General features: G+C 54.4%; 2 protein-coding genes across 3 annotated transcripts; both read left to right on the forward strand.

The window, feature by feature from the left end:
• The first annotated feature begins 6,324 nt into the window (after positions 1-6,324).
• On the forward strand, positions 6,325-14,347 carry PRDM12 (PR/SET domain 12). Its single transcript, XM_074846530.1, has 5 exons — positions 6,325-6,538; positions 7,382-7,572; positions 8,549-8,704; positions 12,878-12,989; positions 13,965-14,347. Exons 1-5 carry the CDS (start codon positions 6,325-6,327, stop codon positions 14,345-14,347), a joined length of 1,056 nt encoding a protein of 351 aa, XP_074702631.1.
• A 2,497-nt stretch (positions 14,348-16,844) lies between these two features.
• Positions 16,845-21,469, forward strand: EXOSC2 (exosome component 2). 2 transcript variants are annotated; one of them, XM_074846452.1, is made up of 9 exons: positions 16,845-16,998; positions 17,082-17,183; positions 17,333-17,378; positions 17,665-17,754; positions 18,080-18,145; positions 18,311-18,379; positions 19,286-19,462; positions 19,643-19,771; positions 20,663-21,469. In XM_074846452.1, exons 1-9 carry the CDS (start codon positions 16,874-16,876, stop codon positions 20,741-20,743), a joined length of 885 nt encoding a protein of 294 aa, XP_074702553.1. In that variant the 5' UTR covers positions 16,845-16,873; the 3' UTR covers positions 20,744-21,469. The 2 variants fall into 2 exon arrangements, with proteins under 2 accessions (XP_074702553.1, XP_074702554.1); XM_074846453.1 differs by lacking the exon at positions 20,663-21,469 and adding an exon at positions 20,166-20,656 and having other exon boundaries at positions 16,862-16,998.
• Positions 21,470-26,780: the final 5,311 nt, after the last annotated feature.

Below are 26,780 nucleotides of genomic sequence, written 5' to 3' on the forward strand. Positions count from 1 at the left end.
CAAACACACACACACACCCCCTCTCCCCCTGGACAGTTCCCCCTGGCCTGGGCACTGGCCCTCTCCAGGCTGGTGTCTTAGTGCAGTTGGTAGTGTGGGTCCCAGTCCAACAGCTGGAGCTGCTGCTGCAGGAGAGGAGGTGATGGGATGTGGGAGAGATGGTGGTGGGATGTGATGGTCCCATCCCCAAGTCACTGCCAGAGGGTACAAAAAGATGCAGAGATTTTCCTGCTTCTGCAGGCCAAATCCCCCCTCGCTCCATCCCACCCTGTGCTGTCAGGGAGGAGCCTCTAAGAGTGGGGAGCACCCAGCCTGGGTGCAGAGATGAGGGCAAGCGAGCAGGGGCTGTTTCTGGTCCCACAGCCTGACCCCGGCCTTGCCACAACCCCTGGGAGCACCCAGCCACTTCCAGGAGGTTGAACCCCCCAGTGCCTCATCCACCCCCAGCTAACACATTTGCTCTTGGGCAAAAAAGCCATCACGAGGCTCTTTCACACTCAGTGCTGGGGCTGCCTGGGCGGGCACTGGCATCCAGCCTCCCCGTGCCACCAGCCCAGCTCGCCAAGCCGCAGCACCGTGGAGGCGGCCAAGGAGTTACCGCCGCAATTTGCCACAGTCATGTTTCGTTTCAAGGCCGCCTGAGCCCCGTGAAGCAGTTGGATGCAGCCGGGAAGGTGATTTTTTTCTTTTCCTCCTGTTTGCTTTTGTGCACCGGTGACCCCCTCACCAAAATTATCCTGGATATACTACTTAAAAAAAGGCAAGGAAAAAAAAAAGGCAAGAAAGCAAGCGAGAGCGGAGAGGAGAGCACTCAACATCTCTGCTCGGCTCTGTGGCCTCCCGCAGAGTGAAATGGAGGCAAATAATGCCCTAAAGCTCCTTTTCCGAGCAGTGCAATCAGCCTGCCTGGTTCGGAGGGGCTGCAGCGCCGGAGCGCTCGCCGGGAGGGTCACGGCTTCACCACACCCAACCCCTCCCTGCCCGGAGCTGCTGGGCACCCACCGAGGGGCCGGCACCGCTCAGGGGCACCCCGAACCCTCCCTGCTGCTCCTGGCCCCCGCAGAGGAGAGCAGGGACAGAGTCTGGAGGGGGACAAGGGTCCGTCCAGCTCCATCCTGTGGATGAGGCACCTTGGGGATGGCCGCTCTCCTCCTTTTTACCCCCGAGGAGGTGGCAGCGCGTCCTCTGCACCACCCACCCCCCTGTGCCCTTGTTGGCACGGGGAGGGGGGACGCTGGGGGCTGCCCTGGAGCAAGGGGTGCACCCATGGGGACCCCCCCTCGGTTCCCCAGGCCAGCTGCAGCCCCATCGGCTAGTGATGAAGCCCCCCAAGTGATGTGGCCAGGGTGCTGCGTGGGCCCCCGGGGTGTGGGTGGAGGCGCAGGAGGGGGTCTCACTCTATGAGGGTGACACGGGGACCAGCGAGGGTCCCCGTGTCGGGGCGGGGGGCAGCCAGCCCACCGGCCCCCCCAGGCCAGGCTCAGCCCCTGCTCCGGGGCGGCGGTGGGAGCGTTGCCGGGCGCAGGTAACATTTGGGCACATTCCCATAACCGAGTGCCGCCAACTGCGGCGGCGGCAGGGCCGGAGCCCCCTCTCCAGCGCCGCTGTTTGCTTTGCAGCCTCCTTAGCCCCCATTGAGGCTTTTCAGCTCCGGCCCCTTCAGGGGGTTTAAGTAGGTAAAACCTGAGGAAGAGGCTATTTTCCTCCCTCCCTTTTGAGCCCTGCCTTGTGCCCAAAAGGCCCCCTTGTTTCACGCGTGCCAGTCACCTGGCTGGGCCCCCAGCCCCTTTCTCTCCCAGCCTCCCCTTTCTTTCTCCTTTCTCTCTTTTGACTTTTCCAGGAGCCCTCGCTCTCCAAACGAGCTTCAGATTGGATCCAGATTGAGGTCCCTTTGTCTTTCAAGGGTTGTACTAAGCTAATTAAATGTGATCCCAACAAATAAACGCAGATCTCCCCATTACATTCAGGCCTGCCTTTCAGGCAGCACCGGGCGGCCCCTCGCCCCCGCCCGCTGCGCACAGGGTCCCCCTCATTGAGTCCTGGCCATTGAAAGCACTGCCAGGATTTCTTTTGTGCCGGGGGTCTCCGAGCCCTTTTTCCATCAGAAAAGACCCCCAAACAGCAGCTCGGGCCTTTGTGAGTTTGCAAGCAAACGCCAAAGAAAAGCCCCCTGAATGCTTTAATAAATGACACATTTAGCAACTTCGGAGGCGCCTGGCTCCTGCGGCAGCCGCAGGGGTGCAACGATCCCTCCTGCCCCCTTCTTCCCTCCGGCTCCCGGGGCATTTGCAGCCCGGGGAGGTGCGGGGGAAGCCGCCGAAGCCCCTCGGCTCCCGGCCGGGCTCTGGGGGCCAAAGCCCCGTCCCCCGGCGCTCGACGGGGCGCACGGAGCCGGCGCGGGGGTCGGCCCGGCCGCGGAGCTTCTTGAACCCGGCCCCCGCGTGTCCCTTCGCCTGGCAAATCCCAAATCGTCTTTAATGACACCCAACCACCACCCCAGCCCGGACCGGGGGCTGCGCTGGACTTTTCTCAGCTCAGCTAATATCTTTTTAATGACTTTGGGAGGGGGCAGAGCCCGGCTCTGCCCTAGAGCCTGGATTGCTCCAAACAGATGTTGGGGCAGAGGGAGGGGGATGCTCTTCCCTGCCAGGGACTTTCTTCTAGAGTTCAAACGAGAGGGGAGCTTTCAATCACCGCTAAAAATGTATTTCTCCCCATTGAACAATGGGCTCCTTTCTGCGCCCGGGGGGACTCGGCTGCGATCGCGTTTCTGCTGCCGGGGAGGAGAAACCTCCGGGTTTAGGGCAGGAAAAACTCAGCTCCGAAAAGAGCTCTTCCCTGCGCCGGTTATTTCGTAGCTCCGCATCCCGTCTGCCTTCACCCCCGCCTTAGAGAAGAAAAAAAAAAAAATCGTAATAACGAAGAAATAATAATAATTTCGCGGCTGCAGCCGTTCCTCCGCCGCGCACAGGAGCCGCCCGGCGATTTTTGCGGCAAAGCCGGGCAGTTTGCAGGGTTAGAGAAACGAATATCGGCTGCCAGCGGCCCGGGGCGGCGGCGGCTCCGCGCCCCTGCGCGCCCGCGGAGGCAGCGCCCGGGCCGGCTCCATCCCCGGCGCGTCCGTCAGCGGCGGCCCCACAAGAGTTAAATTTTAAAGCAAATCAAATTCCCATTGGCCACTGTATATTATCTCAGCAGTCTTCATTTGATACCTCTTTAATACAGAAAGGAGCTTTTCAAACCCCTTTTCTCTCTTTTCTCCCCGCCACTCTTTAAGAGCAATAAATGTTCAACTGCAATAACTATAAATCAATCTCCGCTCTGTTCAAATCCTATTCATGCGAAGGGCTGGAAGAGGGGAGAGAGCTCCCCCCTCCCCCCCGCCCCCCAAAAAGCAGCTGCTGGGCTCTAATCTCCTTTCTTGCACTGTCATTCACCCTCATTTTTCCTCCATCACCCCATCCCTGCAATCTTTTCTTGTTTTGCTTTTCTTTTCTCTCTTTGCTGCATTATGATCCCATGTCTCCCCTCATCAGACCCCAACCTTGTCCAGATCCTGACCATCCCCTTGTAGGCTGTGAAAGAAAAGAAGAGTCCATGGATGTCAAATTGGTCTCAAAAAGACCATGAAAGATTGATTTGCTCCACTTTTCTTCTGCCTGACATTATTTCTGAGGGTCCTGAATGGGAAACCAGAAAGTCTGGGACTGGAATAAAGATGTTCTCTCTGTAAGGGGGAGACGGGGGGGAAAAATGCCCATTTACTCCTGGCCCATCAACCCTGCAAAACAGAGCAAAAGAAAAGAGGACTGTGGCTATTCAAAGTCAGACCAATATGTACACCTCCCAACAATATGCCAATATACTGAGGGCTTCTCTATTAACACCCATGAATATTAAAGTGCTCACTAAACGCTCAGAAGGAACTTTGGGAATATACACATGAAAATACAAGCAGCATTGTGCGGGGCTCAGAACAATGGGGCGGCGATAATGGCCCTTCTCTATTAACAGCCATGAATATTAAACTTGTTTCCTCTTAAATGTTAAAAAGGAGGGATAGCTGCGATATTAAAAAAGAGAAACGAGGAGGGGTGGGGGGGACACACACACCAAAGCACCTTCCTAGGACCGGGAAGAAGCTTTGGGAAACAGCTGGGGATATTTAAAACCACGCAGAAAATGGAAGGATTTTTTGTTGTTGTTGTTGTTGGTTTTCCACCTTTTTCCATCACCCCCCCTCCGACCCCCCCCCCCGCACTTCCCCGCAGCCGGGACCGGGGCTGCAGCGCAGCCCGCACGGGAGCCGCAGGTTTTAAAAGCATTTTTATTTTTTTAATTTTTTTTTTTTCTGTCCCGGGATAACTTGAGGGTTGATGTGTTTCCTGGGCGGGGGGGGGGGCGAAGCAATCCGAGGGTTTCGCTTGCCTCGGCGGCCGGAGGAAGACGCGTGTTGTGGAGCTTTCCACCTGATGCGTTATATTTAGCAAAGCTGAAATATTCACACGCCACGTCGGCTGACGGCTCCTGCAGCCAAAGTCCAGAAAAACAAAATAAACTTATTTTTACGCATAATTAAAACCCAAACCAAACCCTGGCAGGTTATTCACCTCCCCTTTCTAAGGCAGCGCTGCCTCTCTCCGGGCAAACGCCCTCAGTAACCGCAGGTTTGGGTTGATTCCTGACATTTGCGCCTCTTCTTAAGTGGGTTAATAGCAATAAACGATTGCGTTTGGGTTGTAACATCACTTTCGCCAGGCAGCCCCGCCAAGGGGAAAAGCCACCCGACAAGCTCACTCTATAAAATACCCACCCGGGGGGTGGGGTGGGGGGATCGGGGGACGTCTGGGTGTGCCTGCATCTTTCTCCGGGCACGATTTGGACCCAGCGGAGCTGTCCGGGGGTTTGGGGGGCAGGAGCCGGCCTTTGAGTGCCGGAGGAATTTGGGGGCCCATCCTTCTTCCCCCCCCGCCCGGCCCTTTACAGCCCCTCGTCCCCATGAAAATCAAAAGAACAAGGCTAAGGAGAGGGCTCTAAGCTCCGACACAGCAGGATTGGGTTTAAATCCAGGAAACATTAACCCTTTGCTGAGCCGGCAAAGCTGCGGGCCTTGAGGGAGGGGTGCACTGAATTTGTGGGGACCGCTCTGGTGTTACCTTCCTGGGGGACAAGGGTGGCTGCGGGGCTCCAGCGGCTCGGCGGGCGGGGGGGGTGGCGTGGGCACCGGGGCTGGTCGGGGAATATTTTTGGGTGCGGAGATGGGGATGCTGCGGCGGCAGAGCCCCAGAGATGCTGCAGCCTCCCCCGGGGTGGGGGTCCGGTCCTGGGGGGACACGGCAGGACACGGTTGCCATTGCGGGGAGGTGGGGGGGATCCACTCCGGCCCTTTTCACCCGTGGGCACCATTCTCGGCCCTTCCCAGCTTCCTGTGGGAAATGCAACGGGGATGCGGGTTTGGGGACCGGTCGGGCTGGAGGTTGCAGCCGGGAAAGCCTGGCCCTGGGTGCGAGCGGGGACCAGCCCCGGGAGCGCGTAACACCCCCCCGTCTCTGCCTGGGGACCCTCCCCGGGGTCTGGGGGGGCAGCGCCGACTCCTCCCGGGGCCGCCGGTACCGACCCACCGGGCCGGGGCTGGGGGAAACGGGGAGCCGCGGCGGCTCCGGACCCGCTGGGGGAGCCCCGGCCCGTTCCCCCGAGGCCGCGGGGGTCAAACGCCGCCGAGCAGCGGGGGCTGGCGGCGTCGGGGCCGCCGATTTCGTTGTAGAGCGCAGCGACCCCGAAGAGCCGCGTTTCAACCCCAAAACGAGCGCGGGAGCCGGGCGGGGAGAGGGACCGGGCGGGACCATGCCCGAGGGTGCGGCCCGTCCGAGGGGCACCGGCGGGGGCAGTTCTGCCCGTTTTGTTGCTTTTTCAGCCTGCCCGGGAGAAGGTGCCCGGGGTTTTGCCTTTGCCTGGGCCGGGGGGTGCGGGGGGCTGAGCCGGTGCGTGTGTGTGTGTATGTGCGCGTATATGTGTGTGCGTGTGTATATGTAGATGCGTGTGTGTGCTCGGCGTGTCCCTCCCTCCAGCCACCCCACCCCCGGGGAGGGGAGGGAAGAAAGAAGGGGGGGTGGGGGGGGCGGGGGGCTCCGACGGCTCGCCTCGCTCCGGCAGCCCCAGTCTCTCCGCCAACGTCAGGGAGGTCATTAATAACCAATTAGGAGGGTCAATGAAGCTCATATATAGCCGGGCGGGAGCCGCCGAGCGGCACGGAGCCCGGCCCGCCGCCCGCCCCGCCGAGCCCGGCCCCGCCGAGCCCGGCCCGCCCGCCGCCGCCTCGCCCCCATGATGGGCTCGGTGCTGCCCGCCGAGGCCCTGGTGCTTAAGCCCGGGCTAAAGCCCCAGGGGCTCTCGCTAGCCGAGGTGATCACCTCCGACATCCTGCACAGCTTCCTCTACGGCCGCTGGAGAAACGTCCTGGGCGAGCAGCTCTTCGAGGAGAAGAGCAGCCCCAAGACCGCCTTCACGGCGGAGGTCCTGGCTCAGTCCTTCTCCGGAGGTGAGTAGCGACACCGGACCCCCCCTCCTTCCCCAGATCCTCCCCCCCTCGGACCCCCCCATCGGCCCCGGGACGGGCCCCCGGTGCCCGGCGGCGGGATGCGGCTCCCGGCGCCCCGCTCTCCCCAGGCGTGTAATAGCAGTTGACTGGGGAAGAAGGGCTTTAAATTCATTTGGTTAACTTGGGCTTGACCTGAGAAAGTTCCCACTTAAACCGCGGGCTGGGGAGGGGGCCGGGGGGGGGCCGGGGCCGCCCCGCATTCAGCCGCCCGGGACAATATCTTTTCTCTCGCCCCGGCATCGCCGGGGCGTCCCGGCTCCCTTTTCCCCCTCTCGGATTTCTGTTCCTCTCTTAATTTACCATGAAGGCTAATTCCATTTCCATTCACGATATGTCAACCATCTCATCTCCCCATTTTGTAAGAGGAATTCCTGGGCCCTTTTAAACAAGCCCTTGCGCCATTCAGGCACAATGTACCGCTACAGCATTCCTAAAGGACTAATGAATTTAGAATTAGCAATTTCTTTCTAGTTGAGTTTAATGAATGCAGATCACTTTAACAGCATGACAAATTGCTGGATGGGCCGAAATAGACACCATTTAACCCCTTTTCTCAGTCCCGCTCCCTCGCCCAGCCCGGGCTGCTTTTCCCAGGTACCTCCTCAATGCCCCGGGGGGAACCTTGTACCGCTTTGTAGGAGCCCGGTTGGGCGTTTAAAAAGGCTCAGCCCCGGGCTTTTGGGCTGGGGCCGGGGAAGGGCTCCCCTCTGCCCCCCGCGGCGGGGCGGGAGCGGGCTGGGAGGCGGCGGGTCCGGTTTCCGAGCCCTGTCCCGCCGCCCGCAGAGGTGCAGAAGCTGTCGAGCCTGGTGCTGCCGTCGGAAGTGATCATCGCCCAGAGCTCCATCCCCGGGGAAGGGCTCGGCATCTTCTCCAAGACCTGGATCAAGGCTGGCACCGAGATGGGACCCTTCACGGGCAGGGTCATCTCGCCCGAGCATGTGGACCTGTGCAAGAACAACAACCTCATGTGGGAGGTAACGACCCCCAGCCCCGTACCCCCAGCCCCGGCAGGGACAGGGTGCTGGGGCCCGGGGGCTTTGTCCTGTGCTCGTGTGCCGCCCAGCACCCTCCCCGTGCCTCAGTTTCCCCGTTCATGCAAAGATCTGGCGTCCTCCAGGGCAGGTGGGTTTAGGAGACCCTTGGGGCAGGGGAAGGGCATCCCTCGGGGTGCAGCCAGCTCTCGGAGGAGCCCCAAAATGCTGTTGCCACACGCAGCAGCATCACACCCTGCCCTGCCCTTTCTATCTGGCAGCTGCCTGTACCCTGCACGGCAGATGAAACCAGCTCTGCCCCGTCCCTTGCTTTGTCCCAGCCCCGCTGTGGTTAACCCCGAGAAGCTGTGGGGTTTGGGGGGTCTGAGCTGCCAGGATGTCATGCATTAATGCCCAGCTAGTAGAGTGGGGTTTGTCTGTTTGTTTTGTTTCACTGAGTGTCAGACCTGTACTTTTAAATTATTATTTTTTATTATTATTATAAGTTTATGCCTAATAGAAACTTGCCTCACCTTTCCTGCCACCCTGCAAAGCACCTTCCCCCGAGGGCTGGGTCTGGCAGGCACCTTTCCCCTCCACCCAGGGATGTCCCCGCTCCTGCAGGCAGCTGCAGGACGCTGAAAAGCCCCTTTGGGGCCGAGCTGCTGGCAGGGCTCTGCCGAGACGGGGAATTGAGGCAGGGAGCTGCCTTACCCGGGTCGGCACAGGCCGGCGGGGCTGGCTGTGCCTGCCCAGCGAGAGCAGGGCAACCTTCTTCAGCCCCGCTGCGGTCCAGCACCACAAGCAGGAAGGGTTCGGGCATCTCCCGTCTGCAGGCAGCAGCTCCTGGGTCTCAGCCCCGAGGCCATGCTGGCTTTGAGCTTGTCCCTGGGTGGGGACTTTATCCCAGAGGCAGGAGGTGGATGGGCTCAGTCCGACATGGGCAGCATCGCTACCAACCGCTTCCTCCCCGGTCCAGGTCTTCAACGAAGACGGCACGGTGCGGTACTTCATCGATGCCAGCCAGGAGGACCACCGCAGCTGGATGACCTACATCAAATGTGCGCGGAATGAGCAGGAGCAGAACCTGGAGGTGGTGCAGATCGGGAACAGCATCTTCTACAAGGCCATTGAGGTAAGCGGGGCTGGGAGGCAGCCGCGGGAGGGGAGCAGGGCGCTGGGACCCCCCACCCTACTGACACTCCTTTGTTCTTCGGGGTGCCTGTGGGAGCACAGGGTGGCTTTGCCATCCCTGGTACCCAGATCTTCTGGGAAAGACCATTGCAAGGGGTTCAGGGAGACCCCAGGGAGGAGCGAGTGGCCCTTCTCTCTGTCCCTTTCTGGCAGGCTCATGGGTGACATGTGCTGAGCAGAGGGAGAGCAAATGCTGCCCAAGCTTGTTTTGGGGTGTAAAGGATGAAAAGACCTGCAATCCTGGCCCAGGCGGGGCTTCAGGCAGGAGTGGGGTTTTGATGTTCTCTTGAAAAATGGGATTTTGTGCAGAACCTGCTTTGCTGTAGCAGGGGATAGTTTGGGGGTTTCTGTGAAACCCAGGTGGGTCACAGCTTTTGCCTGTGCATCACAGGCAGCTCCGGCTGTAAACAGCATGAGAGGAGGATCGGGGCTGCGGAAGCCGGGTGGGGAGCCGCAGGGCAGGCAGGGAGCCGTGCTGGTACAGCCATGCCTCGGGCTTCCCGCAGCGGGGCTGTGGGGAAGGGACTCATCCTGCCCGGCTCATCCCCCTGCTCCCGTACAATGTGCTGGCGGGTGCTGGCCCGGCGGGGGAGCAGGGGCAGGTGCTGGGTCCCAGGGATGTCCCAGGGCACAGGCTGCCATGCTGGGCGGTGAAGGCTGGAGGTGCCCACAGCTCCCCATGGGAGATGGTGGGATGAAGGTGGGTGTCGATGCCATGCGCATACTGGTCACACAGTGCCAGTGGTGTGACGGTGGGGACCAGCCCCGCAGTGTCCCCATAACCCGATGCTGTTGCATGTAGAGGAAGGTGGTAGCTCAGGGAGGTGTCCCTGTGCAGCCGCTTCAGCTTAGAGTCACAAAAGGGAACATCTCCCAGTCCATGTCAGAGCAGCTCTGTGGCACCCTCCCTCTCCAGCACCAGGGCCAAAGTCTCACACGCTCAGGACTGTGGGGTCCTGCACTGCTCGTGGCTGGGAGAGGGTCTTACCAGGAAAGGGCGTGAGTGCCCGCCAGTACCGTGGGCAAGGGCAGCACCCCAGATCTAGCTGGGCTCCTGCGCTGGCTTACAGAGGGGCAGATGCTCAAACGCTCCATGGTGCAGGACCACAGCTTGATCCTGCACTGAGCCAGCATCAGGGCTGGGTTTGGAATTGCCGCAGTGGGATGGGAAAGGCGAGTGGGTGGGTAAGGAGAGAACACATATTTTCCGCTGGTGTGAGAGGCCCCTGTGTGCCTCTTGGGACTCTGCTGCCTTTCCTTGGGCAGTGTTGCAAGAGCCCCAAGTGCTTCTCTGCTGCTCTCCCCATCCTGGACACCCCTCTGTAGGCTTCAGCTGGACCCGCTTTTAAGACCTGATATTCTTGTGGGCAGCTGTGCCTGTTGTGACAGCAGCTTAATTGCTTTTTATTACTGTTCTTAAATTACGCAGAGAAGTAAAATAATTCCAGGTTGCCGTGGTGTAATTAGGAATACAGCCACACTTCTTGCACCTTGTGCATGCACGGATGGTGGGGCAGGTGAGCTGAGATTTGGGGAGGTGTGTGTAGAGGCCCCGTACAGTCACAGTCAATCTACAGGCTCGCTCCCGGGGCTGAAGCAGCGAGTGCCAGAGCAGGATGAGTTTCATTCTCTTGGCACAAGCAGCAAGTTGAAATATTGAGAGCTCTGAACCCCGAGTGATGGGGAGGTGAAAGTAGAGGTGAGGGGTGCCTGCTGTTGCGCTGCAGTGTGCTCCCCGGCCATGGCAGGTGCCTGGCAGAGCTCCTGCTCCCACTGCCGCCGGGTCGGCGTGGGTCCCTCTGTCCAGGAGGAGGAGAAGCGGCCGGGGCTTTCGTGTGAGAGTGCGAGGAAGGGAAGCATGGAGTGTGCGAGGAGCTGGGGCACAACTGGGCACAACAGATAGAGGATCTGCATCTTCCGTGGGCTCCCCACTCCCGCTGGTGCAACACACCTGCAGGCAGGTGGGTGCACACACACACACACACACACACGCAGTCCAAAACCAATCGCTTGTTCAAACTCACTGGAGTTTGGCACCCAAAAGGAAAAGCAAGAGAGGGTTTTCCTTTTGTGGTTCTCTCTCTGCTCATTAATCTCATAGTGCAGACTCACGGGCACACAAATGCAGCATCTGGGATCCGAGCGAGCCCCCTACTTGCTACCCACTGCTCCTGCCTTGTCACCTCCCTCGCCACAAATCCTGGACCGAGAGCGCAGCATCGGCCCAAGATCAGCTGTAACAGCTCAGCCCCGGGCAGGATGCGCCAACACCGGCCTGACCTTAGCGATGTCCTCCCTCAGCAGCGCGTGTCTGTGCATGGGCACCGTCACCCTCCATCCCTTACCCACTGTGGGGGGTCCCCCACCTCCTGCCCCCCTGTGCCCACTGCACCCCCTCCCCAGCGCTCTGCACCCACCTCTGCTGCACCATGACTCCAGCGCAGTATCGCTGAGGATGCCTTTCTCACCTACCCACCACAAAATCAGATTTATTGGGTGCCTTTTTCACTATTTGCCTTTAATATTTTCATGTGTTTTGCCTGTTTCTGCTCTTACTCACTAGTTTGTTTTTCCCCATCCTCTTCCTTGGCAATTCCAAGTTACCACTGCTGGAAAATCAAGTGAGGGCAGCAAGTTTTGGCTTTTGATCTGAAGGCCACGAGATTCTTGGAGGGCAATTTAAAATTGTTTTGGGGTGTATGCACTTGAGTGCTCACCCGCTGCTGGCATAGGTGCACCAGCTCCAGCACAATTTAAACACGCACACACACACGTACGCACACAAACAGTGTGTTTTAACCTTTTGGCAATGTTTTATTCTATTTGCTTGTATTAAAAATAACTCATTTTCTGTTAACAGAAAATGACACAGAAACAGCATCAATTTGAGATGTAAAATGACACCGGCTTCCTCCGCCTCCCAAATTCCTACTCTGCAGCCCTAGTGAGGTCTTTATGCAGACGGGTTCTTAAAAATATGAAGTCAAAATTACCACTGCTTTCAGATGCTTAAAATTAGGCACATTTTCAGTGCTCGGGTGATCTAACTTATGATCTGTGTTTCATGTGGATAATGCTTTTCTTGGATTACTCTGTGTATGGAAAGCTGTCCTCTGAAGCAGGAGACTTTCCCATTTCTAAATTAGGTTCTTAACGCTGGGGACCTGAAAGGAAAAAATCTGTGCATTTTTTTCATAAAGTGATGTTGTTATTAGTGTTGCCTGAACCGGTGTGAGAGCATCCGACTTCCCAGCCACGGCTTCTTGTGCGGGGAGGCTTGAACGGTGTTTCCTGGCTGCTCGCTCTGGCTGCCCTGGCAGGGAGCAACAGGGGAAGCAGAAGTGCCATCGTTTCAGGGAAACAGGAGCATGGGTGGTGCAAAAGCCCTTCCCTGGCCCTATTTATCTCTTCGGGCTGTTGCAGGCACCAGGGTTTTGGTGTGGGATGTAGGCAGCATCTCGCATCCCGGCCACACTGTCCTACAGCAGCCCCCGAGGTCTCCGATCCTGGGGCTGACAAACCCTTTGCTGGTGCATCTGCATTTCCACTTGCTAAAATCAGCCCCAGTGGGGTTGGGTGGGAGATGCTGCCTGTGCCCTACAGCAGGAGGGTGCTGATGGCTCTGTCCAGAGCTGAAATGCTCTGCAGGGACACTGAGCCAGGGTTCTGCATCATGGCTCCCTGCCACTTCTGCCTCGCTGCAGTTCATGGGTCCACAAATGACTTATTTCTCTGTGTGCCACCACGTCCTCATCTCCCTGAGCTGCAGGGACCTCTGGGTCCTTCACTCCAGAGACCCCAGCTCCATCTGTGTGTTCTTTAGCTGCGTGTTTGCCTGTCACCTTGTTTGTGGCCCAGCCTGGGGGAGGCTCCGCTGCAGGTTTGTGCTGGTGGTGGATGGTGCTGAGCTGTGCCATCACCTCCAGTGCTGCAGCCTGGCCATGCTGTGCCACCTGGGGGGTGCTGGGGACCACTGGCGGGTCCCAGATGGCAGCAGCATCTCACAGGAGATGGGGTATAGCCAGGGTGGATCTGAAGTAACTAGTCGAAGATGCACGAGGAGCCGTTCATTGCCCTTCCTGACACCTCCGTCTCTATCTTTGTCTCTCTCTAGATGATTCCTCCGGACCAAGAGCTGCTGGTCTGGTATGGGAACTCCCACAACACCTTCCTGGGCATCCCCGGTGTGCCGGGGCTGGAAGAGGAGCAGAAGAAGAACAAACATGGTAGGTAACATTGGAAATAGCTGTGGGTGCAGCATCCCTGCCCGTTCTCTGTTCATTCTGTCCCCAGCTGTGAGGCCGGGGGTAAGCATGGGGCATCCCAGGGGATGTGTCAGACCACCCAGCTCTCTGGGTGCAAACACTGGGACTATGAGACAGACCCACACAGCTTGAGCAGGTCCCCAGTAATCTGGGGGTTCACCTCTGTGCCAGTTTGCCCCCGGCTATTGCTGGTGCGGTGGCCAGCAGCCGTTGCCCGACCCAGCTGGGCAGGGAGGAGCAGGGCAGGCATGCGAGGGGGAGGAAGGCAGCCCTGGCGCACTGCGAAACGCCGAGTGGATGCAGCTGCCTGCGTGCCCACTCTGCGTTTAACAGATCTTTCCCCGAATCACCATCGCAGAGGCTTTTCTCTCCCTGGACTTTCACTCTCTGCTTGTCTTGGTGGTTCCCCAAGGCGCTCTTCCACACACAGGGAGCAGAGCTCTGGGGTGCTTTTGGGGATGCTGTTCTTGCAGCTCCCCACCCGTGCTCCTCTGAGCGAGCTGCATCAGAACCCAGCGGAGCAGGGAGAGAGGCTGGAACCAACACGGGGACAGCGTGCTGCTGTGAAGAGCCCGGGCTGGAAGCCAGAGCAGTGTGGCTGCGGGCTGGGGGCTCCTGTGCTCACCCCCTCCAGCTCTGCTGCCAGCCTAGGGAGCAGAAAAGTGCTTTTTGTGCCCATCTATAGCAGGGACAGGTCAGCTTGAGTTTTCCCCGTCACCTAAATTTGGGTGAGCCCATTCCCAGCTCCGGCCCTACCCCAAAGCCCTAAGTACCAGCCTGCAACCCTGCTCTGCCCGGGATGGGTGTCTCTGCCTGGCGAGCAGGGAGCCAGCAAGGGGCCATGGGCTGGTGATTTAGGGCAGTCAGCACCTTGGGGGTTTGGGGGTGAGCTGCCGCGCTGGAGGGCAGCGCCTGACTGTCCTCTGTTGTCCCCAGAGGATTTCCACGCGGTGGAGACGGGGGCCAGCACGACGGGGCGAATGCGTTGCGTCATCTGCCACCGGGGCTTCAACTCCCGCAGCAACCTGCGCTCCCACATGCGCATCCACACCCTGGACAAGCCCTTCGTGTGCCGCTTCTGCAACCGCCGCTTCAGCCAGTCCTCCACTCTCCGCAACCACGTCCGCTTGCACACCGGCGAGCGTCCCTACAAGTGCCAGGTTTGCCAAAGTGCCTACTCCCAGCTCGCCGGGCTGCGGGCACATCAGAAAAGCGCCCGCCATCGGCCCCCCAACGCCTCCCTGCAGGCTCACTCACCAGCCCTGCCTGTGCCCCATCCCGCCTCCCTGGCCCATCACATCCCCACCATGGTGCTGTGAAGCCCCGGCGGGTTTTTGGACAACAAAGACTGGAGCTGAGACATGCAATGGACTGGGGGGCAGCGGCAGGGCTGCTTTGGGTGTTGAACCATAGGGGTGCTGGTTTATTTTTGGGGCGTTGCTGTTTGCGTGGGGTTTGTCAGGCTGTTCAGCGAGCGAGGGGACCCCCCCCCCCCAGCTCTGCAAGCTGCTGGTGCAGCGGCACCGTGCGGGATCCTCCCCGGGGGGACCTGCGGTGTGGGGTGGGCTGCTGGTCCCTGGGGTTGGCAGGGGGAGAGGGGCGAAGGGACACAGCAGGATGTCCTGTGTGGGTTTGCTGGGGGAGGACTGGGCCAGCTAAAAGCTGGGCCTGGATGAGTCACGCCTGGGTTTTACAGATAATTTAATGGAAAGAAAAATTGCTTTTATCCCTCCTCCTCTGCTGCAGCACATGCCCGGAGAGATGTGTGTCTGCTGAAAGGCTGGCACAGCCCTGTTGCGGCCACTCCATTCATGCCTGTTTACCCCAGCAGCAGCTTTGGCCCTGGTGGCTCTTTCCAAGTGACATATTTCCCTTCCCGGGAGCCCTGATTTACAAATGGTCGCGTTTCCCCCCCTCCTGCCCAAATCCCCTTGCCTGCCCTCCTCCAGCCCAAGCTGTGTATTGGGGTCTGCCCGACACCCCTGAGCAATGCCATGGGCAGAGGGGACACCCCCGGCACGACGGGGACACCCCCAGCATGACGTGCCAGCTGGAAATGCCCATCCACGGGCAGGTTTGGTGGGGGACCCCGTGCTCTGCCGGGCCGTGCCTGCTCCAGACCCGGGAGCATCGGTCCCCATCGCTCCCCGCAGCCGGGAGGGATCATTTCGGCTGTTACTTCTACTGCCCTCTGGGGACAGAGAAAACCGGTCCCTGGGCCAGCTCTGTCCCCAAGGACAACTCTAAGCGCCCTCTAGAGTCCTGCCACACGCGAGAGGAGGGCTGTGTATCATAAAGCTTAAAAGAAGGTATTCTAATATTAATTATAAGTCTAAGATGTATAAAGTTCTCACAAACTGTGTTTTACTTCCAGAAAAAAAAAAAAAAACAAACAACTGTCACTTTAACTTTGTAAATATTTATGTAAACATTATTTACAAAACTTTGATATTATATATTATTTGATTGTATATGTACACAGTGTAAATACATTTGTATCTCTCTCTTGTATTCTAAATAAAAATTACTTGGAACATTTATCATTTAGAAGATGGATAGTATGGAGAGCTTTATTTTGTTATTTGCCGGAGGAAGGATGCAGTGGCAGGATGAGTGAAGGTTTCAGCTAACACAATAATAGGTGTGTAAGGAGATGCAGCATTGTCTGTCGGACCAAATAGTGCAGCTGGGAAGAGGAAAGATCAGCTTTGGGGAAAAACAAGCCCCTTTTCAGGTCTGCAAGAGAAGGGGTGAGTGCAGAGTGCAGGAGTGGGTAGTGTTATTTGGTCTGGTACCTCCATGACTCCACATGTACAGTCTCTATTTGAAGCAACAGCTGTTGATATCCTTTGATATCTTCCATGAAATAACGGTCATATTTCAGCTGTGATGGGCTACAGGTGCAAGTCTTGCTTGAAAGAATAACGTTTGATTTTGGTCTGGAGGAAGCAAAGCATTCACTGGATGTTAGCGCTGCTTCTTTTTCCTTGGTATTTTCTCGGCAGCTCTGAGAGCCTAACGGCTGTTTGAATTAAATGAATAAAACTTCCACACAAACATATTATTTACTGTTGGAACAGCTTTGCCAGGGGCAGGGGTAAATTCCTCATCTCTCAGGAGATGTTTAAGCCAAGCCTAAGTGCTGGCCTGGTGTATGCCTTCCTGCAGTCCCCAGCCGTGGGCTTGCCGGGGGGAATCCTCTGGCCCACATAATGCGGGAGGAGAGGCCACAGCCTCCTGCTCCCTCCTGCCCCGCTCCCTTCAGCCTCCTCGAACTTTGCTGGCAGGGCCGGGCGCAGCTCCAGGACCCTGCCTTTCACCTCGGAAGAGGATGAGGATTATCTTCAGACCACGGCGGGAACAATTTGTGTGTACACCCAGGTGCACAGGCACCCCCAGAAATTGGAGGTGCTGCTTCCCTCCAGGGCAAACACACCCTTTGCCCGCAGTGCTGCCCTTCAGCTGAGGGTGCCCCCCAAAGTGGGGTGCTGGGGACGCAGGGAGAGGCCCCCGTGGGCCTGGTGTCCCCCTGGTGCGGCAGGGCGGGCTCGCAGGGAGCTGGCCCCGGCTGTGGGGCTGCATTTCCCGCTCAGCCCCACAGCCCGCCCGAGGGAGGAACCCTGCCCTCACTAAACATGGCCTCTCCCTCCCTTTGATTCCCAACGCAGCGAAGCCCACGACTCCCTTTACTGCCAGGAACCAAAATGGCTACGCAGAAACCTCACCGCCGCCCTTACTTAAGATGGCGGCACCTGAACCTCAGGTGCCTTCTCGCCAGCAGCTAACATGGCGGGCGGAAGGCGCGTGTGGACGGGGTTGCGGGCGCGGCACCGCCCACACTCAAGATGGCGGCGGTCAGCATGCGGCTGCCGGTAGCTCGCAAGGCTGCGGGGCCGAGCGCGCCCCGGGGCGGCGAGAAGCACCTGGTTGCGCCGGGGGACACGATCACCACGGACACGGGCTACATGAGGTGGGGGCAGCGGCGGAGGGGAGGCGGCGTGGGCTGGCCGGCCGGCCTCGGGCTCTCCTGAGGCGGCCCCGCTGTCTCCGCAGGGGCCATGGCACCTACGTGGAGGAGGAGAAGCTCATCGCCTCGGTGGCCGGCGCCGTGGAGAGGGTGAACAAGCTGGTGTGTGTCAGAGCGCTGAAGACCAGGTGAGTACGGCTGCCTCCTGCGCGCAGGGGGTGTGAAGCCCGCCATCTGTGCCACACGAGGGCTGGCCGCCGGCTGGGTCTTCTTCTGGGGAGGATGAGGCGTTTGATGGGCTGCTTTCTCTGTCCTGCTTTCTCTATCCTGCTCCCAGGTACAACGGCGAAGTCGGTGATATCGTGGTTGGGAGGATCACGGAGGTAAAGCTGGCGTTTCGTGATGTGCCGTGGAGGAGGAGGGTGGCTTGCTGGCTGGCCACCAACATGTCATGGTCCGACCTGGAATGTCTCTGACCTTCCTGAAAGCCCATCAGTGTTCCTGCACAGAGGCACTGTCAGCACGGAGGGTTTAAACAAGATGAGGCTGGAAGTAGTCACCAGAGCTGTCTCCTCCTGTGTGCTCGGCTGGGTGCAGAACCTCCTGCTCTGCTGAAGAGCTGCTGTTCCATTTTTGAGCATATATCAACAGATTATTTTTCTTCTTCAGGTTCAGCAGAAGCGATGGAAAGTGGAAACGAATTCCAGGCTCGATTCAGTCTTGTTGCTGTCATCTATGAATTTACCTGGTGGGGAGCTGGTGAGTGTAGTTGATGCAGAGCAGTGCCAGAGCCCTGTTATCTTCTGCTTCCACGGCAGAAGCCAAGGCACTGGGAAGCTCTGGAGCCCTCCCCGGTTAGCACAAGGGTAGTGTTGGGTTTTGTGGGTGAGCCTGTGCTATCCGTCTCAGTGTTATTGGGACATAAACACATCGGTGATCTAAAGATGTGCTAGTCTGTGTGATTTTCCTTCAGTGACCAGACTGTGTTCTGCACGGCATCCTAACGTCCTCCTGCAGTGTAGGTATTAACGGATGTTTTCTCATTCTGAGCTCCATGTAACTTTTCTTGCATTGTGCGTTTCAGAGAAGGAGATCAGCAGAAGATGAGCTTGCGATGAGAGACTATCTGCAGGAAGGGGACCTCATCAGTGTATCCTTCCACTACTGCACTCGGAGAGAAGAGCCAGGGGGCACGGGGAGAACAGCCAGAGCTGGGCTAGCCTGGCTGGTAGTGGGAGCTCTCTGCCAGGGGCAGCCAGTGGCTCGTGGCACCGGGCAGCATTGGGGACCTTGTTTCCTTAAGTGGCGCTGACAGGCAGAGGTCCAGTCTGTATTTTCTGATGGGGCTGTGTCACTGCACACCCGAAGTCTGAAATACGGGAAGGTAAGTTGTTCAAAAGCACACGGTCTTGGCCTAATTCTGCTCCAGCTGACTTCTATAAGGCCTTTTAGAGGGATTTTTAAGAAGAAAGCTCTGGAGTAGAGCAGGATGTTGTTATAACCCATTCCTGCAGGTTAGGATGAATCTCAGTTCCTACGTGGGAGCACTGAGCAGGGTTTCCCCAGAGCAGAGGGAATGCCCTTGAGTTGCCCTTTGAGCTGCTGCTCTCCCTGTCCACAGTTACAGCCTGCGAGTCCTGTTTCCCCCACTAGCCGCTTGTGAATTAAACCCTGGGGAGAAAAATCTTCTGACTCAAACTCATCACACCTCTTCTGCAGGCCGTTGCCCCTGTGACTTGTCTCTCTCTCCAGGGCTCTATTTTAGGCTTTATGCCATTGGCATTTATCTCTGGTTTTGTGCATTGAAATAAACCAAGGGGCCATTGGAGCGTAGGCTGCAGTTTGGGATTACCAGACCAAGGGTATTAGCGCTTAAAAGATGAAAGCGAAGTGTGCTTATTGCACAAAGGGTGAAGGACAGGGATTGGATTAAGAGGGAAAGTGTTCTGCTAAATTGGGCCTCTCGACCCTCATTTTTCTGCAGGGATGGTTATGTGTAGTTACGATCAAGATATTATTAACATTTGTGCTAAGCACTTAGAGTATTCTTCATCTTCAAAGGACTGCACAGGCATTAGCTAATCCTCCCAGCACTCCCAGAGGCAGGCAGGTTTTATATTCACTGTTTCACAGGAAAAGGTGTAGAGGCAGGCAGGTTTTATATTCAGTTTCACAGGAAAAGGTGTTAAAATTGACTGGTTCCTAGACCAGGAGTGGAGCGCATGTCAGTGCCTTGATGTTATAGACGGTGGCTCATGTCTCATGCTGAGTCTCGTGGTCTCCTCTTCAGCTTGGCCAGGGTGTGCTCGTTCAGGTCTCGCCCTCCCTTGTGAAACGCCAGAAGACTCACTTCCACGACTTGCCCTGCGGTGCATCTGTGATTCTTGGCAACAACGGTTTCATCTGGATCTACCCAACTCCAGAGCAGAAAGATGAAGAGGCTGGGGGCTTCACCACCAACTTGGAGGTGAGGGGTCAGGCAAGATGAACCTTCTCCTACCAACAGTGTTTTGTTAGTCTAAGACAGAGGCACATGAATAACCTGAGACTTTCAAGATTTGCTATTAGGTTCAGGGCAAAGCTTTTTTTACAGTAGGCTTGCATTATTTCCCTGTGTATTCATCTCTTTTCCTCTGTCCTTCCTCAGCCAGTTCCCTTGTCTGACCGGGAGGTGATCTCACGGCTCCGAAACTGCATTGTTGCTCTGGTTACTCAGAATTTGATGCTCTTTGACACCAGCATCCTGTATTGCTATGAAGCATCCCTTTCTCATCAGGTACGGGAACCAGTGGTGTTTACTTTATTGCACACTGTGGGGAGGGAATGGAAAGGCTGCATCAGTTGCTGCTGAGGTCAGTAAGTTCGGTGGTAGGGCTTCCTTTTGGCTTTCCAAAGCATCCTGTAGTTAAGTGACAATATGAACTTCCCCCCTCCTGCATAACATAAACTGAATTGCATGTTTTCAGGGATAGTTTGAAGGGTTCTGCCTCTGGCAAAATCCAACTATTCCTATAGAGAAGTAGTTCCATTCTTTGATAGAGATGTATCCCTTGCTGGGATTATGGACTCTCTGTGATGCTTGTGAAAACAGTGTTAAATTTGAGGTTGTGTGAGGGTATGGTGCACTTTAAGAACAAATGATGAAAAAGCAAGTGTCACGTATTGTACAGAGACTGGTCTTCTGTTTGTATCCACATCCTGCACTGCTGGAAGGCTCCCTCAATTTGACCTCTTGCTGTACAGCTTTTCTCTGTCATTTCTGCCAGCACAATCACTAGCAATTCTCTTCTCATAAATGGGTAAGATCTGAATTGTCTTTGCTTTCAATCACAGTGGCAGCCTGCTCAGCTAGATGGGATGTTCTTTTTGCACTATACTTCTGTTTAAGTCATCTCTCCCCTTCCCAAACACTGGTGTGTGTCTTTCAGGAGAGATTAGGAGTTGTCGGTAGCATCTCCTTTGATTTCTCATAGTCTCTGTGTAAGAATTGTGAACTCTGGCAAAGCTGACTTTGCCTTGGACTCTCTGCCATGATTTTCTTGTTTGACCACAACCCTCTAAACTCCCTTGCTGCTCGTTGCTCTGTGCCAGGGACCCTTGTTTCCCCAGAGTGTGTGATAGTAGTAGTTGCTTTTTGTTGCCAATGTTACTCTTCTTTCCACTCCAGATCAAGGACATTCTCAAACCAGAGGTGATGGAGGAGATCGTTCTGGAAACCCGACAGAGGTTGCTGGATCTGGAGGGATAGGGCACATGGCCAGAAGCAGTCATTTGAAGTCCCAGCATGGCAGCTTTTGATTCTCAGTATTATTTATTTTCAGTGTTCTAGTCCCCAACATTCATTCCACACTTCAGAAACCACCAAAATTCCTCATTTTAACTCCTAGGATACCTCCTGAGCCCTTTTAGTACAATAGTACTAAATAGTACTTAAGTACAATAGCCTTTTAGTGCAGCAGCCTGAAAAATTGATATTTGACCTTTATGAAGATGCAGATGCAACTGGGACATATCTCATAGTACTTGTTGCTGTTAGTGCCCCTAACTTTGTGCAAAATGGTAAGAGGAAGGGATGTGTTTCATGATATTTCTCTGTCCCAAAAGGCTTTCTAAATGGGTTTGATTTTCCTTTACTGTGACGTAGATCTGCCAGTCAGTCCTCTGAGAGCTCTTGTTTTTCTCTTTAAGACTGCAGATCACAGGTACAAGTCTTAAAGGACAGGAGTATCCACACCCTTGCTAACCACATTTTGGGTCTGGCTGTTCATGGCTTCTGTGTCTCAAGGGTATGAGATTGGATGTGGCATGATGTGGCTGTTCACGTGAGCCGGGAGCCGTGGGCAAGCAGTGCCTTCTCAGTCTGTGTGCATCCTGCTGGTCTCTATTTTTTTATGCTTGATGTGGTGAGCTTCTCTGAGGAGGCTCTGATATTGTTTTCTATTATTTTACATTTCAATAAATTTTTTGAAACAGATGGGTCATTCAGGAGTGTGTGTATTAACTTGTCTTTCTCCAGAATGAATTGGGTCTAGCTTGAGAGCTGTGCTTGGCTCAAGTTTCTGTGCACCAGGACACTCAGAATGGTTGCAACGTCCTGTTACCATCTCTTGAACTGTTGCTCCTCATCCCATTCAAGCAGGACTTGACCTTCTTCAGCGTATCTTCCGTGCAGAGTTCCTCTGCCAGCAGATTGCCTGGCGTCGCTCACAATGGTGCTCTCAATGCTCCTTCCCTGCGGGACCCTGTGAAGAGTTGAGTCGTGCAGCAGCTGCGTCTGGGAAGTGACAGGGAGCCCAGTATGATACTGGTGAGGATCCTCAGGCTAGTGGTTAGAGGTGGGCATGCTGAGCCAGATGTTGGCAGTCAATATATAATATTTGTATTATATATGTATTGTGCATGTATATTGTATTAAGGCTGCTTGCACCACAGAGCTGTAATTCTTAAAAAGGATGAAAAAGCAAAATGTCTGCCCTAACTGGCCCTGAATCCAATTCTAGTGTTGCAAATTCTCATGCTTGCCCCAGGCAAAAGGAAGAAGAATTTGCTCAATCTCTTCCTGGGAACTAGAAATGCCCTTTGTTGCTTCTTACCTAGTGCAGGCTGCTCTGCTTGCTGTCCAGAGGAAGCACTAGGTGGCAGCTTCAGATCGTGTTGGTGGTATTTACCTTCCTCTGCCTCTTTGCCTTGTGAAATAGCAAAGGCTGGATGGCTGCCACCAGTGCTGCTACCTAAATACTAGAGCTTTATGGAGCTCAGTGGCTAAGGACAAGCAAGGACATGGGTAATCCGTTCTGCTGCTGCACAACTCAGACTTCTGCCCGTGCTGCCTCTGTAAAATAGTACCTAACTTCTTGGGGATATCGGTGGAATGCTCCACACAAGGCCTGGGAATTGTTATTTTTAAGTTTTATGAGGGTTCCCTAATAAATGTTGCAACAATCACATCCTCGAGGTGACTTGGGAAATTTGAAAACTAAAGCTTGATGGTGACACTTTCAGGTGTGTGCATGAGGCTGGGAGCAGCATTATCCACATCTGCATGGGCAGGAACTGTGCAAAAAGGCTGACAGCTTTAGCAGGCTGCATCTTTTAATTAGAAGAGTATTTAATTTTTTTCCCTACCAAATTGCTGTAGTTTAGAAACGGTTTATCTTATTACCATATGGGGACATGGAGGGATTTCTGCTGTGAGGCTTCTAGGTATAAGCAGATTGGGGATATACAGGCAATGAGATAATTTATCTGGTGTTCCCTTTTTTTAAAGCATTTTTAAAAGCTGATGGAGAGGTCTGTAGTTAATCCAGTAGATCTCTTTGCATCTCTGCCACTTCAATTTAAACAACTCTGTGTCAGTTAAAGGGCAAAGGCGTGAAGAGCCTGTACTTCACTACCACCCAGAGAGATGTGATGTCTGGAAATGGTTCTGCTGAACTGGTACACGAATGCAAAATGCCTCTCTGTCCTCAAGCAACCTCTCTGCAGGCACCTAACAGGTCAGAAAGGGCCTGGGGGGGTTATGAGGCTCTTGAAAGTGCTGTTGGTAATGTGACAGAAACACACTGAGGAAGCATGCTCTGGAGGTGCTTAATTTAGAGTTGGATCATGCTCATGGGTACCAAGCAGGAGCTGTCAGACCTGCAAGGTGAGACAGCGCCAGGTTCTCATAACACAGAACCTGGGAAAAGGGTGCTGGTGTCTCTGCAGCAGGCTGTCTTACTGATACTACTTTTTTTCTTTTCCTCTCTCTTTTTTTTTTTTTTTTTTTTTTTTGTTTCCCCCCTTGTTCTTTTTTTCCCCTCTACATAGCAGTCTTTGAAACTGTGGTCTATTTCCAGGCTTTTTATGCTAGCCCTCTCTCCCCATTGTGAACATTTTTTGGTTATTTTTATGCTCAGTAAATAAGTATACAACCTGAAAAACAACGAGCTCAAGATCTGGACTGCTTCAGCTCTGAGCTTTCAGATTCCTCCTTCTTGCTGCAGCATTCCTGATACTTTGGCCTTGAGGGTGTATTAAATGGGGGAGAGTATGTGATTCATCCAGTTCCTGTGCTCCCGAATACCTGGCACTTTTGTTTTTAAGCCTGAGAACAAGAGCACCAGCTGATAAGGTTTGGTTATGGATCTTTTCTGATGTGTGGGGGCAGCTGAAGGTGCCGGTATTTTCCTCCCTGGCCACGAGGGGTCATTGCTGTTCTTTGTGAATTCAGCCAGTGCTTTGCCAAGCCCAGATCTAAATTCTGTAACTGCTTCAGCGAGGGCATTGCTGGCAGCTCCTACAGCCCCGTACAAGCCAGCAGGTAACAAGAGATGAGAGTGACAAACTTGTGTGGGGAGGGAGAAACCTCCTGAGCAGTTTCAAAAGTGTCTAAGGTACCAGTCCAGCTGCCATTTACTGTCAATTTGGCTGAATTCCTGTGACTTTTTGCTCTCTTGAAGTTGAGGGCCACCAGTGCTCATCCATCTCGAAGGCAACTGGATGTGCTGCTGGGGCTGAAGTTTCCATATGGAGAGGCTTCAAGTATCACTGTTCGGTCATGACCCACAATCTAGCAAACAACTTCTCCCCAGAGGCCAGCAGAGATGAGTGAGGAGTCAGATGGGGTCTGGGGGAGGCTCTGGCATCTCGGATGGGTGGGGGTGCTGGGGCCCCTTTTTCCATAGGCAGGTCTGCATGAGAGTATGGGCAGGCTATCTAAACAATGCCTTTGAAACGGGATGTGCTCGAGATGTAAAGGAGGACTCCAGCAAAAGCAGTGTCCTCTTGAATTCTTGAAATAGTCTGTGGGATTTTGCTCTCTTGAATTCTTGAAATAGTCTGTGGGATTTTGCTAGGCAACTTCTAAGCAGGAAGGGTGAAAAAGGAAGAAACTATGACTTCTCTGGTTTAAGAAGAAAACCATCATTGAAAGCAGGGTGGGAAAAACCTAGTAAGTGTTAATTTTCATATGGGGAACTAAAATACCCATGCAGGCATTAAAACAGCCTCGACCAATCTGCTTTCTTTAGTCACCAGTGTCTGAGGGTGTGAAGCCTGTTTGTAAACCAGCTGTAGCACCTGCCTGTGCAGCTTACTCCAGGGTTAATACATGGCACAGATGTGCTGGGAAGGGGAGCTCGTAAGCAGTTCCCTTGCTGGTGAGTGCTGCCTGCAGAAACGAGAACACAAAATCACTCATCTGTAGAAATAATTTTCCTGTTTCTTGGTGGCAGTGTTTGATTCATGTTCTAACATGAAGAATGGCAGCCCCTCCCTTTATTCCCAGCAATAACCATTGGGATTTTAAATTTGTGCTAATGGGTTATTAATCCAATTACTGCTGCTTATTATGTTACTTCTGTATCATCCACGAGCACTTTTGCCATTCAGTTGAGGTGAATGGTATAAATACAAAGCTTTGAGCAGACCCTAGAAGATACTGACACCCCACTGAGATTATAGGCAGTCTTGAAATGGTCGTCTCATGTTCCTGAGGACCATTAATTAATATGCTAGGGTTTATTGCTTGGTAAAGGTGTTGAAGCTTTAAGACACTGTTATGGAGGAAACATCACTGCAGCTGTGGGCGTAACAACCCACACTTAACTGAAGGTAACCAGAAAAAGTACTGAAATTTCTTTCATGAAATATATGGGATGTACACAGGCCACATTTAAGGATTGATTGAAAGAAGGAGTCTGTAGATTTTAAAATTTATTCTGCGTTCACACAGTCTTTCTGTCTCTGTCTTCTCTAATAATTTCTGAACTCCCTGGGCAACTTTGTTGTTTGACATGTTCACAATCAAGTTCACAGGGTAGGGGGCAGAAAATATAATACCTCCAGGAAGGAAAAGAGGGCAGATACCTTGCTATGGTATTTGGGAGTGACCAGCTGGCCCATCTGCCTGTGTATAGCCCCAGGTTAACTACAGCACTGCTTTGGGAAACGGGAAATGCTTTTGGAGCAACTGCTGAGTGGAAAGAGGTTGGGGACTGCTGGCAAAGAACCTGCCCCACTTTGCTGCCTATGATTGCAAAGCATCAGGAGGAATAGCTGACTGTTGGCCTGAATGATAAATTCACCTAGTCTGTTAAATAAAAACTAAGTAAGTTCATCTGCATAGATGTGAGGCAGGGAGAAGTGTATGTACACCTTGTACTGTCCTGAACAAAAGTCCTGCTTATTTGCAATTACCTTTGCATAATTTGGTTAAGGTCTTCTGAGTATCAGGGACCTTCTGGAGTTCACTCTGTTTCAGTCCTGCTGTGGTAGGAGAGATTATCCAGGATGCTCCAGTCAGACCTAGAAGGGAATAACTTTTTCAGTAAAGGATGGTTGGTATTGGTTTTTTTGTAACAAATTGCTCTCAGGCTGCTTGGCCTGTGTTGACAGACCCTCAGTTTCCTTCAATCCATGGGAGCTGACTGTGGGGTTAGATCACTGCAGTGAGAAGCCGATCTCCATTACTGAGATTAACCTGGAGAAATTCTGCGGAGTTCAAGACCCTGGATTTGTCACAGCATAATGTACCAGAATTTCTCTCCCCTGCGTGTGTAGCACAAATAGCCTCAGTACCTGCAATTTGAGTCACTGATGGAGAAATGCAATAGAAATGGTTTGGGATCAGTCTCCTGGCTAAGAATTAGTGATGTAGGAGCAGACTGGCACAGCAGAGGTGGAGGATCCCGTAGGGCCCTATCAAGCGCTACATTTCAGATGCTATTGTTGGAAGATGAAAAATACACGTCTGCCAGGGACCTTGAATATGGTGTAGGAGACATAGAGTGTGTTTGGATTTGTCACAAGGGAGGAGTCAGTACAAACAAGCCGCTCTGTGTCCAGATGGTTACCCTGAGCAGGAGTCTACTGCACAAAATTGCATTTGTGTGTTCTCTCGTTGTCAAGTGGGAGCAACCACAGACCTTTGACCAGAACACCCTGACCTCAAGCTGCTGCCTCAACCCTCTTCTATTCCCAAGGTGAAGTGGAGAACGTACGAGAAACTAAATATCTTCAGCGTCACTGTCCGTGCTCTTTAGCTCAGGGTACGCCTGTGTTGCACATCGAAGGGCACCACAGTGCAGGCTGAAGAATCTGGGGCTTAAACTTTATCTTTGTACCAAATGGTGCAGGAAAGTACATCAATAAAATATGTTTTGTTGTCACCTTCACTGGCCTCTATGGCTGTTCTTGGTATCAGGTTTTGCATATGCTCTGACAGCATTAACAGGGAAGGGAAGTCCTTTGTGCAAGCAGCGTGAGTGACCCGTGGCTGTGGAAAAGCTGATGGTTGTGCACGC

Source organism: Strix aluco, chromosome 20 (assembly GCF_031877795.1).
Source record: "Strix aluco isolate bStrAlu1 chromosome 20, bStrAlu1.hap1, whole genome shotgun sequence".
NCBI classification, from domain to species: Eukaryota; Metazoa; Chordata; class Aves; order Strigiformes; family Strigidae; genus Strix; species Strix aluco.

Bases quoted from the DNA above. Each gene is read 5' to 3' on its own strand.
- PRDM12 (XM_074846530.1), top strand. From the start codon at position 6,325: ATGATGGGCTCGGTGCTGCCCGCCGAGGCCCTGGTGCTTAAGCCCGGG. The intron at 6,539-7,381 runs GTGAGTAGCGAC...CGCCGCCCGCAG, and splicing joins GGCTCAGTCCTTCTCCGGAG to AGGTGCAGAAGCTGTCGAGC. The intron at 12,990-13,964 runs GTAGGTAACATT...TGTTGTCCCCAG, and splicing joins GCAGAAGAAGAACAAACATG to AGGATTTCCACGCGGTGGAG.
- EXOSC2 (XM_074846453.1), top strand. From the start codon at position 16,874: ATGGCGGCGGTCAGCATGCGGCTGCCGGTAGCTCGCAAGGCTGCGGGG. The intron at 17,184-17,332 runs GTGAGTACGGCT...TCCTGCTCCCAG, and splicing joins GTCAGAGCGCTGAAGACCAG to GTACAACGGCGAAGTCGGTG. The intron at 19,772-20,165 runs GTACGGGAACCA...CGTATTGTACAG, and splicing joins AAGCATCCCTTTCTCATCAG to AGACTGGTCTTCTGTTTGTA.